The 13,244-nt window shown below is 50.6% G+C and overlaps 3 protein-coding genes across 7 annotated transcripts; 1 reads left to right on the top strand and 2 right to left on the bottom strand.

Annotated features, from left to right (window-relative positions):
• On the bottom strand, window positions 1–7,520 carry LOC108023474 (xenotropic and polytropic retrovirus receptor 1). 3 transcript variants are annotated; one of them, XM_044092792.2, is made up of 7 exons: window positions 7,287–7,520; window positions 3,801–3,972; window positions 3,335–3,733; window positions 1,926–2,901; window positions 1,696–1,865; window positions 1,496–1,629; window positions 1–1,433 (listed from the first exon to the last, which is right to left on the bottom strand). In XM_044092792.2, exons 2-7 carry the CDS (start codon window positions 3,867–3,869, stop codon window positions 1,157–1,159), a joined length of 2,025 nt encoding a protein of 674 aa, XP_043948727.1. In that variant the 5' UTR covers window positions 3,870–3,972; window positions 7,287–7,520; the 3' UTR covers window positions 1–1,156. The 3 variants fall into 3 exon arrangements, with proteins under 3 accessions (XP_043948727.1, XP_016948485.1, XP_050740726.1); XM_017092996.3 differs by having other exon boundaries at window positions 7,291–7,520; XM_050884769.1 differs by lacking the exon at window positions 7,287–7,520 and adding an exon at window positions 6,902–6,917.
• Window positions 7,521–8,242: 722 nt separating this feature from the next.
• Window positions 8,243–10,777, top strand: LOC108023707 (transcriptional adapter 3-B). The gene has a single exon (XM_017093336.3). It carries the CDS (start codon window positions 8,376–8,378, stop codon window positions 10,044–10,046), a length of 1,671 nt encoding a protein of 556 aa, XP_016948825.1. The 5' UTR covers window positions 8,243–8,375; the 3' UTR covers window positions 10,047–10,777.
• A 268-nt stretch (window positions 10,778–11,045) lies between these two features.
• LOC108023169 (uncharacterized) lies at window positions 11,046–12,752 on the bottom strand. 3 transcript variants are annotated; one of them, XM_017092411.3, is made up of 4 exons: window positions 12,559–12,752; window positions 12,162–12,512; window positions 11,567–12,097; window positions 11,046–11,506 (listed from the first exon to the last, which is right to left on the bottom strand). In XM_017092411.3, exons 1-4 carry the CDS (start codon window positions 12,665–12,667, stop codon window positions 11,283–11,285), a joined length of 1,215 nt encoding a protein of 404 aa, XP_016947900.1. In that variant the 5' UTR covers window positions 12,668–12,752; the 3' UTR covers window positions 11,046–11,282. The 3 variants fall into 3 exon arrangements, with proteins under 3 accessions (XP_016947900.1, XP_043949517.1, XP_043949516.1); XM_044093582.2 differs by having other exon boundaries at window positions 12,162–12,509; window positions 12,562–12,752; XM_044093581.2 differs by having other exon boundaries at window positions 12,162–12,509; window positions 12,559–12,750.
• Window positions 12,753–13,244: the final 492 nt, after the last annotated feature.

Genomic DNA, 13,244 nt, shown 5'->3' with positions numbered 1-13,244 from the left:
TTTTTGTTCTTTTGCTGCATACTTCAGGCCGTCTTTATTTCGTTTCTTGTTCATTTTCGGGTATTTCTTGCTAGGGTGTACAATACATATGGTGTGTGTGTGTGTGGATTAGCTTAAAATCTAGGCTAAGGTCCTGCATCCTGATGGGTAAACTAGTATACAAGCGAATATGGTATGTTTTTGGGATATCCCCAGTCATTTCATTGATAAACCAAGGCACAGAAACCATTCTTTTACAATCACTACATTGTTTTTTGGTTCGTATCAAAAGCAGTTTCACACATAGATACATATATTTTGACAAGGCGAATTGGCGCTCAAAACGCGAGCTACTTATGGCAAAAATTGACAAAGTCTTCTCTAAATATCCCACAAAGTGTTCTTAAGCCTATGCGTATACAATTCATGTAGACAGCTGTACAACATTACACTTTTCAAGTCTAGTTTCGGTACTACTACTGCGGAATTCTGGGCCTCGCACACACACACACTGAGAGAAAAACAGGCAGGCACTACTCTATGCATACTATGTACAATCCTTTCGGCTTCGCTTTAAGTTTAAGTTTCAGTTTAAGTTTCGGTTTGGTCACAGTCTATGTCGTATTTCATGTATATCAATCAACAGGTGGACAGACAGGTAACAGAAAGGGCAAGACTAACTAACTGGCTAACCGTGGACACACACTGAAAGATAAAGGAATGTGGTGGCTGCATGTAGTGCAGGTTTTTGTTTTTTTTGCTTCGGTTTCTGTTACTTTGTTCGCCTTTTCTAAGTACTAATACTGCCGCTCGCTACTACAATTTGCTGTGGAAGGTATGGGTTTCGAATTGGATTTGAAATCGCGGATATGTGGCTTAGGGGCTAGAGGCTACGGGGCACAGGCTACGGATACAGGAATAGGTCTGGTCTTTTTCGTTAGTTAACCGCATAAATGGAATGATAATTGGTTAGAACTCTTACGCACTAATTATTGCTGGACATTGTCTCTCCTCAACTTTAAGTACTTAGTCACTAAATATACAAATTAGCTAAACAACGCAAAAAAAAGGAATTAATAAAAAAATAGTGTAAATTGAATTATCGATAAGCTTTCGAATAACACGTTCCGCAAAATCTTTCGTTAGGAAGCACGATTCGGTGGGCGGCCCTCGCTGCCTACAATTTTTTACTGTCCATATCGATCCTGAGATCGGGCAGGGATCCGCGCGTCTGCAGCAGGCTGCGCTTCTCCGGGTCCTTGACCTTCTTGGGCTTGGGTCGGTTCGTCTTCGTGTAGCGATTGATCACGCCGTCGGCCTCGTCCATCATGCGCAGGATGAGCGCCTGGTCGGAGGAGTCCAGCGGCGCTATCGAGATGTCGCGCACGGCTCGGAACTTGCCGCAGTTGTTGAGATGCTCGTTCTCCAGCCGGAAGAAGTTCCAAACAAAGCGGCTATAGGGGGTATACGTGGTTAATAAAGTGAAAGAAGCCGGTATTCTGGCATCCTAACTCACCGGAACACCTCCAGGATGCCTGTGATGGAGGTCATTATGTCGCCGCTCACGATTTTCATCTCGGTGAGGTAGAAAGACAGCGCCCAAATAAAGCGTAGCGCCAGGTCCTCCACAATGGCAAAGTAGTAGAAGCCCTGAAAGGTAAACCAACAAGGATTATTTTACATAATCTTATACATAATATTTGAATCTCTGCTAACCGTGGATGAGTAGACAACCTCCTCGCGCAGGAAGGTATTCTCGCCGGCATTCTTGTCGAACAGACCCCAATCCATCTTGATATCCCAGGTGTAGGCATAGCAGGAGGACACAATCGAGGAAATGATCCACAGCCAGGTATACGGGTTGTCGAATGTGCTGGCATAGTTCGCTGAAAAAGAGAATACAATCATTAAAAAACATGTAACTAAGAGCTAGCTGGAACACTCACGACTGTGAAAGCTCTTGAGGGTGGCGAAGATCACTACCAGGAAGGTGGTGGAGTATTTGCCAGCGTTGACCAGGTGGGGGAAGGCCTCCCGCGAGTCCCGGTATCGCCGCAGGCACTGTGCAAATCGGAACCAGGCGGGCAGGCAGTTGACAATCGGCCGGATGATGAAGTCCTTCTCCATGCAGATGGAGGCATCCCTCGCCTCCGTCCAGTTGCCGTTCGTGAAGTAGAAGCAAATGAGATACTCGAAGTCCAGGATGGCCGTGGCCAGCGAGTTCAGCTGATCGCCCAGCCAGAAATCGGCGAAGCCCACGTGGAAAAACGGCGCGGATATGCAACGGCCTGTGATTCGCCACAGCCAGAAGCGCGCATCGTGATGGAGCACATGAAAGGGATTGGCCAGAAAGAGCACCATAATCAGGGTGAGCGTTAGAGGATTTATAAACGCCGGTATGGCCAAGCTGGCGCTGTACAGGAAGCTCAACATGCTGAGCGTCCAGACGACGCCAAAGATCGCCGCCAGCTCCATGAGATGCTGCTCGGATAGGTGATTCCGCGGATCGAGCTCGAAGATCAGCACATGATTCACGCCAGACGACCGCCAGCCGTAGATATTGACGCCGATGAGGAAGATGAACTCGATGATGAGCAGGGGACCGCGGTACAGGCGGAACGTGACCTTCAGGTTCTCGCCGCTGATCTCGTGGAAGATGGCCGACAGCACCACCACAATGCCCAGCACTATGAAGCTGCCGGAGAAGAGGCCCACCTTGAAGGTGGTCCACGGACTCTGCTGCTCGCCCAGCGGCGGCACTCGCAGTCTCTTCATGGCTCGCTGCCGGTCACCGCCCTCCAGCTCGCCGGTGACCGTCGTCTCCGTCTCATTGATGATGTTGTCGATGTCCTTGTTGGTGAAGAAGTGCGACGCCTCCACGTACTCCTGCCGCCACTTGGCACCGCTGTCCACGCGCAAGAGCTGTGGCGAAGAGATGGGAAAATAGTAATTTTAATAATTAGTAAGGATAAAATGGAGTTACTTAAAGAAAATCATATTATAAAAGGATTTACTATTCCAAGAAGGTAATTTCATGTTAAGAACCGAAACATATATCAAAAAACATATCCAACCGAACTTTCTTATCTTAGAATGAATGATTCACGCATATTTTATGATGGTTGCTAAAGAGTTCCATCGTGTGCAACTCGAATAAAATTGCCCGCGATAAGGCAGACTATTTTTGAGCAACTTTTTCCCGAAAACCCTGCCATAAATTTGTATTATTTATTCCTCCGACGAAATACTTGTTTCTCCCTCTTTCTGCGTCGCAGACTAGAGGTAATCCCCCAAGATCTTGGCTAGGTCAAGGTGCAGTGGGGACGCCGCTGCAGGGGCCGTAAATCAGACTCACTTTGTCGTGCTTCTTGAGTATTTTACGAAAGCCGGTGTGATTCAGGTTCTGGTAGTTCTGCAGGAGGATCAGACTCAGGTAGAACTCGCTGAAGGCCAACTTCAGCTCGCGGGCCTTGCGATCCGGAAGGGCCGCATGCCGCTTCTGTCCCTTGGACTTCTTGGCACTCCGCTCCGACTCCTCGATGGAGGTCTTCAGCTCGGCATTCAGCGTGGCGAACTTTCGCGTGGCCTCCGCCAGCTTCTCCGAGTAGAAGGTGTTGATCTTCTTCAGCTCCTTGTCGCAGTAGTGGAAGAAGTTCTCGTCGAAGTTGGCGAAGTGCCGCTTCAGCACATCGTCCTCCACGCTCTCCACCGACGGCGCCTCCTCCACGGCCAGGTACAGCATGGCCTTCATTTCCTGTTCGAAACATAGGGGTTTTTAGATTTCTTTGCTTTATTTTTTGGATTTCCTGGCCCAGACCCACCTCATAGTTGATGTACTGCTTGCGCCACTCGGGCGTTATGTGCGCCGACAGGTGCTCGGCGAACTTCATGGCTGCCGGTGGGTTCGCCTGGCTGTTCTAGGGCTAGCTCTGTCCAGTCCAGTCCAGATCGGGTCCGTTCCGTTCCGTTGATCGGCGCTGCACTGAAGCGCGTCTGAAACAATAAATATTGAAGACTTGTTAGGGGCACTTCCGGATATCATGTTGTTATTGGTTAAAGCTGGACTTTGTTTGTTGATATGGGTCTTGGAAATATGAGCACTCTTAGTAAGATCTTTGGTTTCTTGATCACTTCAAAAGATGGGTTAAAAATACTACATTTATCATAAAATGTTGGCATTTAGTAAGCCTTTTGTGTGGTTTTCAGATACATTTCCTTGAAATCGTATTATCATTGTGTGAGAATAAACGTTTTATCATAAGAAAACGTGCAACTACATGGGACGTAGAGCCCAAGATAAGCAAAGACGTTTTCGGGGTGATTCACAGCCCAAATATAGCTCTTTCTGCGGCGAGTGAGTAATATTCTGGGCACAATCCAAGTATCCGTGGGCTCAGAGCCGATCGCCCAGCTTTCTCCCACTGGGCGCTGGCAATTTAACGGACGAGCGACCTGGCTAATGGACAGTGGCTCAAATCAATGCAGTGGCTAATCGGGCGCATTACGCGGAGCACCTGATATACGACTGCCGGCGCTGGTGGGTGTGTTTTCCACAACCGATAAGCAGCGGGCCCGAGAAGGAAGAGATTAAGCCCTAATTCAACAGGTACTGGGTCTCCGGCAGCCGACTCTCCACGGAACATATGTAGATGTATCATTAACGCGGCCCGCATAACGAGCTAAGCAAATTGGAAAATTTTGTCGCCCGTTCAAACAAGATACAGATAGGCGTAGAGCTGGAGATCGGGCTGGCAGAATGTTTTAATCAATTGCACAAATATTTGCGTCGCCAACCGCGGCTGCCTCCTATCCTCCTATTTTACGCTGCCCTTCCTCGCCTGCTGGGCGCAACTTCCGCCCAACCCATCTCCATACACTGGCGAAAATACCTTCCATATCTTCCATAAATTCTCAAAAATGCCACGAGTTTCCTTTGGCGTTTCTTAGGGTAACATCATTATTATAGATTAGATACTTTCCCGACAACCTTGATAAGTATGGAGAACTTAAATTTGCTGCTATCTAAATTTCATTATCAGCATGCCAATTTGTTATAGAAATGCATGCTATAATTAACCATTTAGCATATGGGATTACATTTTGGTAGTAAAATTTATAATTATTATGCGGGGATTTACGTTAAAGCCTTTTGAAAGTGTCTAACTTTAATGGTAGTTAAATCATAACCAATACAAAAATATAAGAAATTGTCTCTTAAATGTTATAGCTTGATGTTTTTGGGATCACTATTATAAGGTTTATGCAAATTTAAAAAAAAAATACTTCGAAATAGATTAGCTTGTGTTGTTGATTCCATTCTGATTTGAAGAACATAATATAGCAATGTTTTGAGAACTACTATGATAGTAATATTATACTGTACTATTATATTGTATTATATATTAATATGTTTCTGCAATTAAAACAAGTACTTAAATATCCCTTGATTAGCTTGTAATACCTTGATTTGACATTCTGAAACTATGATTTGATTAATATTGGAATACTGCGCTGATGCTCCGATATTTCGCCCACTGCACAGCCACACATTTCCATGGTCGATGGCTATTTCCCCCTCTGGAGCCCAGAAGAGTGGCCACTACCTGGGCGATAATTGATGGGGGTCCGTGGCGGGTGGACCGACTGGCGGTCAATTAACGTCAACGGCAGAGCCAAATATAGATCGGCTGGCTGATTGATTGGACCACACACCATGAGCACATACCGCGGCGGACAATGGCCCTCGTAGTGGATTAGAGGCGTTCGTCTCTGATCGATCGCCTCCGCCGGCGGATCCGAACCCAGCGCGCCCATCTCGGAGTGCGGGCCTTATCGCCCCCATCGCCTTATCGCCGCTCACAGATTTCTCTTCTGCAGTTTAATTAGCGCTGATAGCGACACGGCTGGCACTGGTGCTGGGCTTATGGAACATGTGCCAGTGCCGCCTGGAACAACAGCCCCAAGAGCACCAACAGCTGACACACAAAACCCCATAATCGCTGAGACATCGCCGGAACACATCGACGGCACACGTAGACGCAAATATTTGATCAATAAAACAAGCAGGCGGGTTTGTTCGGGGGAAGCGAACCTGCAATACCCTCTCGCCCTCCAATAATTGCCCTAGACACAATCTTCTAACGATTATGGGCGCAATCTGCGGCAATCTCGAGGGGATTAGCTGGAGAGGCAAACACGGCTATCACAGCTATTGGATATAGTATAGAATTCGGATCACTTTCGCAGCAGGGAAACAAAGAACGAGAGAACACAAAGGTCCAGGGAATCTTTTCACTTGATCGCTTTTTCCTGAGAGATGAGAGTAGCCACGCTGTGTGGAATATGAAATAAATCTGCTTGATAGACGGGAAACTTTCGGTGGGCACACAGAAACTGAAATATAACACTTTTGCATTGTTAAAATTCCAAACAAACAAGCCAATGTCAAGTTATTTGGGTTAGGTCGATGGTTTAGTACACTTAGGCACTTCTCATGCAGAGATCTCAGGTTCTACGCCGGCGAAACTTTAAGGGAATACATATTAACTCGAGAAAAACACGTTCGTTTTGTTAAACATCATAATAAATAAGCCAAAGCCAAGTTACTTGGGTTAGGTCGATGGTATACTACACTTCTGTGCACTTAAACACTTCCAGTTCAGAGATCTCAGGTCCTACAAAGGCGAAACATTCAGGGAATGATCTAAGACCCTAGTATACCACTTTTGCATTATTAAAATTCCAAATAAACAAGCCAAAGCCAAGTTACTTGGGTTAGGTCGATGGTATACTACACTTAAACACTTCAGACTCAGAGATCCTAAGTTCTACATGTGTGAAACTTTCAGGGAATGAACTAAGACTCTAGTACATCCCTTTTGCATCATTAGAATTCCAAGTAAGCAAGCCAGATCCAAGTTACCTAAGTTAGGGATAGATCGTAACTTTTCCCTGAATGGCAAACCTCTCCCAGAATTGATGGTACCCCTTCCAGAGCGAAGTGGAAGCGAACGCTGCGACTGCTGACTGAGGCGAACCGCTGTTGGCTTTTGATTTTGCTGATTTCCGCCAAGGGGCGGTCGCGGCCGCAGGGGGCGGGGCGGCAGCGGCGGCGGCAGAGCGCCAGCGCAGCTGAGCCGCCGTCAACTCGCCTTGTCTTGTGATTTTCGCCCTCGGCGCAATTGGACAAACGAGGCGCAATTGGAGGCAGCCAGTCCGAGATTATCGGCCGATCTGGCGGGGATTTGGGGAGCGGGTGGGCGGGGTGGCGGGGCGGGAAGCGCCTTTCAATTACATAAATTACATACATACACTGCAGCTGCACTTGCACTTGCACCCGCGGGCTCTACTTCGACATCGCGCGCGGCGCCCTGCCCCTGCCAATTGTCCACGGTCGCTGGCTGCTTGAGTACGCTGCTTATCACCTATCGCCGAACCGAGGAGCGCGCATATCACTGAAATCCAGGCGACGGGCGAAACTCTCGAAATGCTCGAATGCGGGCGAGCCAGAAGCAACACAAACAACAACAAAGCAACAAAGAAGCGCTAACGAAAACCTGGCGGTATTTTCAGTATTTTTGCGCTCAACGTGAGCGAACGTAGGCGAACGTAAGCCAGCGTAAGTCGGGGAACAGCGAGATAGCCACACGTAAGTGGCAGTGAGCAGTGTTGGGCAGCGATCGAGGAGCAAGTTATCGAACGCGATCACAGGGAACCACTGCGATAACATTTTGGAGGGACTTTTGAAAAAGTGTAGGTCCTTCACAGAGCGAGAATTTAAACAGTCCAAAAATATATAGTTAAGTAAGATTAAGCGATAAGATGGACTAAGAACTCGTGAAATTAATAAATGTTGTTCCTCAAAAGACAAACAGAAATAAAATTATATGCTATCGCAGCTCATACTTGATAAAGAATCTTGTAAATGAATGAAATTAAATGGAAATTAAAAAAACAAGGAAAAGGTTTTGGGGATAATTCGCAATGTTAATATAGAATAATACACCTTATAGCAGACTAAAACTGCTATTTCCTAGGACATCAACCCCACTAATATTTCGTACCGATTACCTAAGTATAATTGTGAAAGCGAAAAGTTAAAAGAATTGAAATATTGCACAAGATCCTTGACCAACTTCCAAAATAGATCTGGTAAAAATACCGAAAATAATCCGTCTTGCAAATGGTGAGTGTCCCGGCTAGATTAGCCAGGGCACACCCCCACATTTTGCGTCTCCCTTCCAGGCGTACATGTTATCGATATTCCGCCAGCACTCGCCCACCTCTAATTGACGCAAACAAAGTTGCGATTTTACCACAGAAAAAGAGAAGAAAAAAGCAAAACAAACCCAAATTCCGCTGCCACCGAGGAAGCAATCCTGTCGCAGCCGCGTCCCATGAGTGCGAACCTGAAGAACGTCAAGCTGGCCCACTTCGGCGGTCCGCCCGGCTCCAGTGGCTTCGGCATCTCGGCGTCCTCCGGGGGCGCTGGAAAACTGCCCACAAATGGCACGGGCGGCGGCAAATCCGCTCCGCCCAGCTCCTTCGCGGAGGCCGAGGTGCTGGCCACGCCCGGGGGCGTCGTCATACCCATAATCCGCACCCGGGACGTGCCCAAGCTGCTGCCCACCATTGCCACCGCACTGCAGCGTCCAGCGGACGATCACCTGGCCGCCGAGGACCTGGATGCAGTGCAACTGGAGCTGGAGCAGATGCTCTCAAACGTGGCGCTGCGCACGCGGGTCCTGAAGGCGGAGTACGACAGCCTGGACAAGGATGAGAAGCGCCAGGACCGCCGAAAGCTGGACCGCGTCCCGGGATCGCCGCCCTGCCCGGCCAACATGCTAAACGGCCTGCTCGGCGTCGGCAGCAACTCCTCCACGAGTCTGGGCAGCCCCCTGGGCGGCGGAGGCGCCTCCTCCTCCAGCCAGTCCAAGCGGAAGCGCGACGAGCCCACAGGCGTGCGCAAGAAGCACTCCTCGATGACCATACTGAAGCAACAGGGCGTCGCCGGCGGCTCCTCGAAGCACCAGGCCAAGAACAGCCCCCTGGCCGTGCACACCGACGACAGCATGGACTATCTGCCCACCCTGGTGGCGGCCAACGCCTCGGGTTCCGTGCTGCCGCACCACCAGCCGTTGCCCCAGCTGCCCAAGGTGGCGGTGCCCAAGAACGACACACCCAACAAGTTCTGGCTCTCCGTAGAGCCCTACTGCATGCCGCTGACCAACGAGGATCTGCGCCTGATCGACGATCTCCTGGAGCAGTATCGGGGTCCGCTGGTGCCGCCGGTGCCCCCGCTGGGTCCCCACTACTCCACGGCCTGGGCCCAGGAGGACATGAAGGCCCTGCAGCCGGGCGGAGCACGCCTCAAGTCGAACAGCGCCAGCGGGATGATCAAGAAGGCCGAGGGAATGGTGGAGGAGAGCATCACGGGCCCGCTGACCCAGCGCCTGGTGTCCGCCCTGATGGAGGAGTCGCTGATGACGCTGCCCAGCGAGCAGGCGGCCGTGGGCGAGCACAGCAACAGCACCACGAGCAGCAGCAACGAGAACACCCACTCACACTCGTCGTCCTCGGCCAATGCCGCCGCTGCGGCTGCTTCCGGCAACTTCCGATCGCTGGCCATGATGAAGCACGGCGTGGGCATCGAACAGCGGCTGAAGAAGACGCTCATAGAGAACGGACTGATCGACGCCAGTGAGTTGGCGGCCCACGAGGACGTGGACGAGGTGCTGCTGGAGATCAAGCGGGTCACCACAGAGATAAGCTCCATTTCTCAGTTCAACAGCGAGGAGCTGAAGCGACTGCGTTCGGCCGCCAGCGAGGAGATCAAGCGCATTGCCATCAAGCGGAAGTTGGACACGGTCGACCAGGAGATACTCGAGTGCTACAAGCGGATGCTGCAGTACCGGACCAAGCGCAAGGGACACACCATCGAGGAGAAGCAGGAGATCCTGCGGCTGACCAGCGAGCAGCGCCTGCTGGCCGATCAGCTGGAGCGCATGCAGATGCACCTGCCGTGCGTCGGCGGCGCTGGCGGCTCCCTGATGGAGCCCAAGATGTAGGACAGGACCCTGGCCTGGGGCTGGTGCCAGCTAATGGCCATGCATCAGGCAAAGAGGCAGGTCCGGGAGGCTAGCCTCAAGCTGCAGTGTGTCTGAAGGAACCCTCCTCCTCCGCCTCCGCCTCGACTTCTCCCTGTTCCTGTTCGCCCGACTGTACATTAGCACGTAGCAAACCACAGCCCGAGGAGTGGATGGTTGGCAAAGGAAGCTGTCTCCGAGTCCTTCCTAGCAACTTCCCCCCGTATTCTTATCTTTGCCGCCCGACTGTACATTAGCAAAGATATATACCTTATAGTATGTAGAGTTCACGCTTGAAGTGGATTTAATGTTAAGACAAGGTGTTCAAGAGGCGGATATTAGTTTTGGCTTAATTCCAAGCTGTTCCTCTGGGAAAGCCCTGGATTCTGTCACTTGGAGAGCAACCTCTTCTTGGATAGAACACTCTAAGATGTATTTCAACTGCCTGGAACAGCTGTTCCCAACTTATTTTGTATTTGCATGTGAAACATCCACAGATTTCGCAGGTTTGTAAATAGAGATGGAGCCTGTTTGTATCCCAAGCTTTCTCGGAGGGAATTACCCACAAATTACTATCCGCCTCCGTGAATCGAACGTTTTTTTGCTTTTCGCAACTATAAATATTGATCCACCCCACTTAACACTCCCAAGTACGTACACTTTGTATAGCCTAAGTTATCGCGCGGCAATAAAGTCGTCACTATCGAGAGTAAGCCGCAGAACTTTGCGCCGCGGGCGTTTGGAGGAGAAGGACCACCGCACTGGGTGAACGTTGCGCAAGCTTTGACTTCGGTCTCCCCAGCGGCACGGGCCAAGTGAGCTCCCGCGGAGGCGGAGGCGCCTCCTGCACCGATCTTGTTTGCCCCCACCGATAAGGCGCAATCAAAGGCGGCACCTCCGGCGGCGGCTAATTAAATCGGGGGTCTTGGCTCCGCGGATGCCCTTCCGGGCGGCGCTAATCTCGATGGCAAACACAAGAGCTTCGAAAAACAAACTTTATTTCAGGTAGCAAAAGGCAGTAATATCTTATATGCGAAACTCTAGTCTTCAGTGAACACCGCCGGTGGACCTCGTAAATGTAAATGTGATGAGTGTTCGCTTGTACTTCATGTGTGCTGCGGTGCAGTGGCTTGACTGGTGGATCCGTCCGGATCCCGTATCACAATCGCAGGCGTAGTCTTTTGTGTACTAAAGTAGGGAGTCCCTGGGGGATCCCAGCTAGTCGCCCAGGGCGGCAAACTCAGCCGGATGGGCGGCCATCAGGTCGGAGCGACAGGAGACCCGGATGTCCGAGGCGTTGGCCTTCAGCCGGAGGTTGGCATCGTTGGTGAGGAGCATCATGTGCGGCACCTGCTCGCTCAGCTGCAGGCAGCAGTTGACGATGCTGTCGTCCGGGCAGTCCACTTCGATGAGGTGCTCCGCCTCCTCCACGGCGGATTGGGCTGGAACGCAAATACTGCTGGTTAATATGGGCCATAACACGTGGTTTACCTACGGCGCACCTTGTATTTCCAAGCTCTCGTCGAACTTGGTGTTCAAGTAGCGTATGGCCCGCACGGCAATCAGCCGCTTGGGATCCTCCGACGGGCGCTGGCCCTTCAGCTTGTCCAGCTCCTTGATGACTATGTAGGGAATGTACAGCATGCTCCCCACGGTGCCCGGTAGCACCAGCTCGGTGAGACTCTCCACGAACTTTATGTTGTGCATCAGCACGTTGGTGTCCAGCACGAAGTACATGTGATCCACCAGACGGCTGGGCAGCTCCTCGCCCTCGCTGGCCTGTCGCATCAGCAGGATGTCGTCCTCCTGCTGCCTTGGAGGAGCGGCCGCAATGGACTCCTCCCACTCCATGGGCTCGGGCTCCAGTTCGCCGTCCGCGGAGTCATTAAATGCGCTTTGCTTGGCGGAATCGCTGTCCCCTGCTGGTTTCCTCAAGCCCTTTTCGTCGGGCCTGCTGACATCGTTGTTGTTGCGCTCCTGGGCCAGCTGCTTCTGCTGCAGGGAGGCTCTCAACATGGCCAGTCGCTGGTTGGCTGGGGGAACAAAGGGCATGAGTGGGGGCTTGAAGGAAGCTTTAAAGGGTAGGTCGGTACCCACCACTTGGGGCTGTGGCCTCCTTCAGGCGATTGCTGGCATCCAGCAGGGCCTTGGGCTTCTCCCAGGCATTCTGGGGTGACAGCCCCTGGGCCCCGGGCACCCTTAAGCGCTCCGCCAAGGGCTTGGGCGGCGTGGCCGTGACCACTGGGGCCACGGAGGCACTGGCTCGTCGGCTGGGCGCTGGAGCAGGGACCCTTGACTGCGTGTGGCCCGCTGTGGAGGAGCTGCGCGTGGTCCGCTTGGCCTCCCTCTCCTTCTCCTTGGCTGGCTTCTTGTCCTGCACCCGCTTCAGGCTGGTCTGCAGCCGCTTGAGGCGATCCTGAGCAGGCTGCCTGCTCCCGGGAAGGGCTGCTGAAATGGGTTAGCAACGCTCGATGGCAAGGGTCTGCATTCTCACCACTTGGCAGCCGCGGCGTGCCGATCAGCTTGTCCCGCTCCTCGTCGCCCAGAAGCCGGAGGCTTGCTAGCTTGCCACCCTGCTTGTCTCTGCCACTGGTGGACGACATGTTGTTTTCCTGACCATTTAATTGTCTGTTATTGTTGTGAACTGCTCCTGTGTTTTGCTTTTCCAATCAGATTAGGGATGGACCGGCCCACGTGACGCGCCGATACTGTTCGTGCCGCGATAGGTCAGTTGCGTTCCATTAAATGGGTAATTTATTGGAAAAAATGAATATAACTGGGAATAATGATTAATTTATATCACACACACTGTTATTACTCAGCTCATTGTAGGAATGCAGCTCGACCCTGGGAAATCAGACGGTTAATATAACCAAGTTTATGTATTTAAAATCCATTCTTGTTTAAAAAAACTGAGAATTCTTTTAATTATACACTTGAAATACCGTTTGTTCAAGGTTTTATTTTTATAAATAAATAATTGTTTTACTACTACTGCTACTACTGTTAATATAATAGAATTTCCTTAACTTACATTTTATTTTTACTTTTGTATCCTTTCTATTAAAGAAATAACAACACGGATTTTTTCTCTGATGTACTTGATAAAAATGTGGTTTAATATTATAAGATTGGCTTGAAAATGTCAACTAATTATACACTTGAAATGCAGTTTATTCA

This window comes from Drosophila biarmipes, chromosome X (genome assembly GCF_025231255.1).
Source record: "Drosophila biarmipes strain raj3 chromosome X, RU_DBia_V1.1, whole genome shotgun sequence".
NCBI lineage: Eukaryota > Metazoa > Arthropoda > Insecta > Diptera > Drosophilidae > Drosophila > Drosophila biarmipes.
The sequence above is the reverse complement of the archived record's forward strand: the minus strand, read 5'-3'. Positions and strand labels throughout refer to the sequence as shown.

Excerpts from the sequence above, each read along its gene's own strand:
- LOC108023474 (XM_044092792.2), bottom strand. The coding sequence starts at position 3,869 with ATGAAGTTCGCCGAGCACCTGTCGGCGCACATAACGCCCGAGTGGCGC. Across the intron at positions 3,734-3,800 it reads AGCAGTACATCAACTATGAG|GAAATGAAGGCCATGCTGTA; the intron begins GTGGGTCTGGGC and ends TGTTTCGAACAG. Across the intron at positions 1,866-1,925 it reads CCTCAAGAGCTTTCACAGTC|CGAACTATGCCAGCACATTC; the intron begins GTGAGTGTTCCA and ends TCTCTTTTTCAG.
- LOC108023707 (XM_017093336.3), top strand. The coding sequence starts at position 8,376 with ATGAGTGCGAACCTGAAGAACGTCAAGCTGGCCCACTTCGGCGGTCCG.
- LOC108023169 (XM_017092411.3), bottom strand. The coding sequence starts at position 12,667 with ATGTCGTCCACCAGTGGCAGAGACAAGCAGGGTGGCAAGCTAGCAAGC. Across the intron at positions 12,513-12,558 it reads CACGCCGCGGCTGCCAAGTG|CAGCCCTTCCCGGGAGCAGG; the intron begins GTGAGAATGCAG and ends AACCCATTTCAG. Across the intron at positions 12,098-12,161 it reads GGAGGCCACAGCCCCAAGTG|CCAACCAGCGACTGGCCATG; the intron begins GTGGGTACCGAC and ends TTGTTCCCCCAG.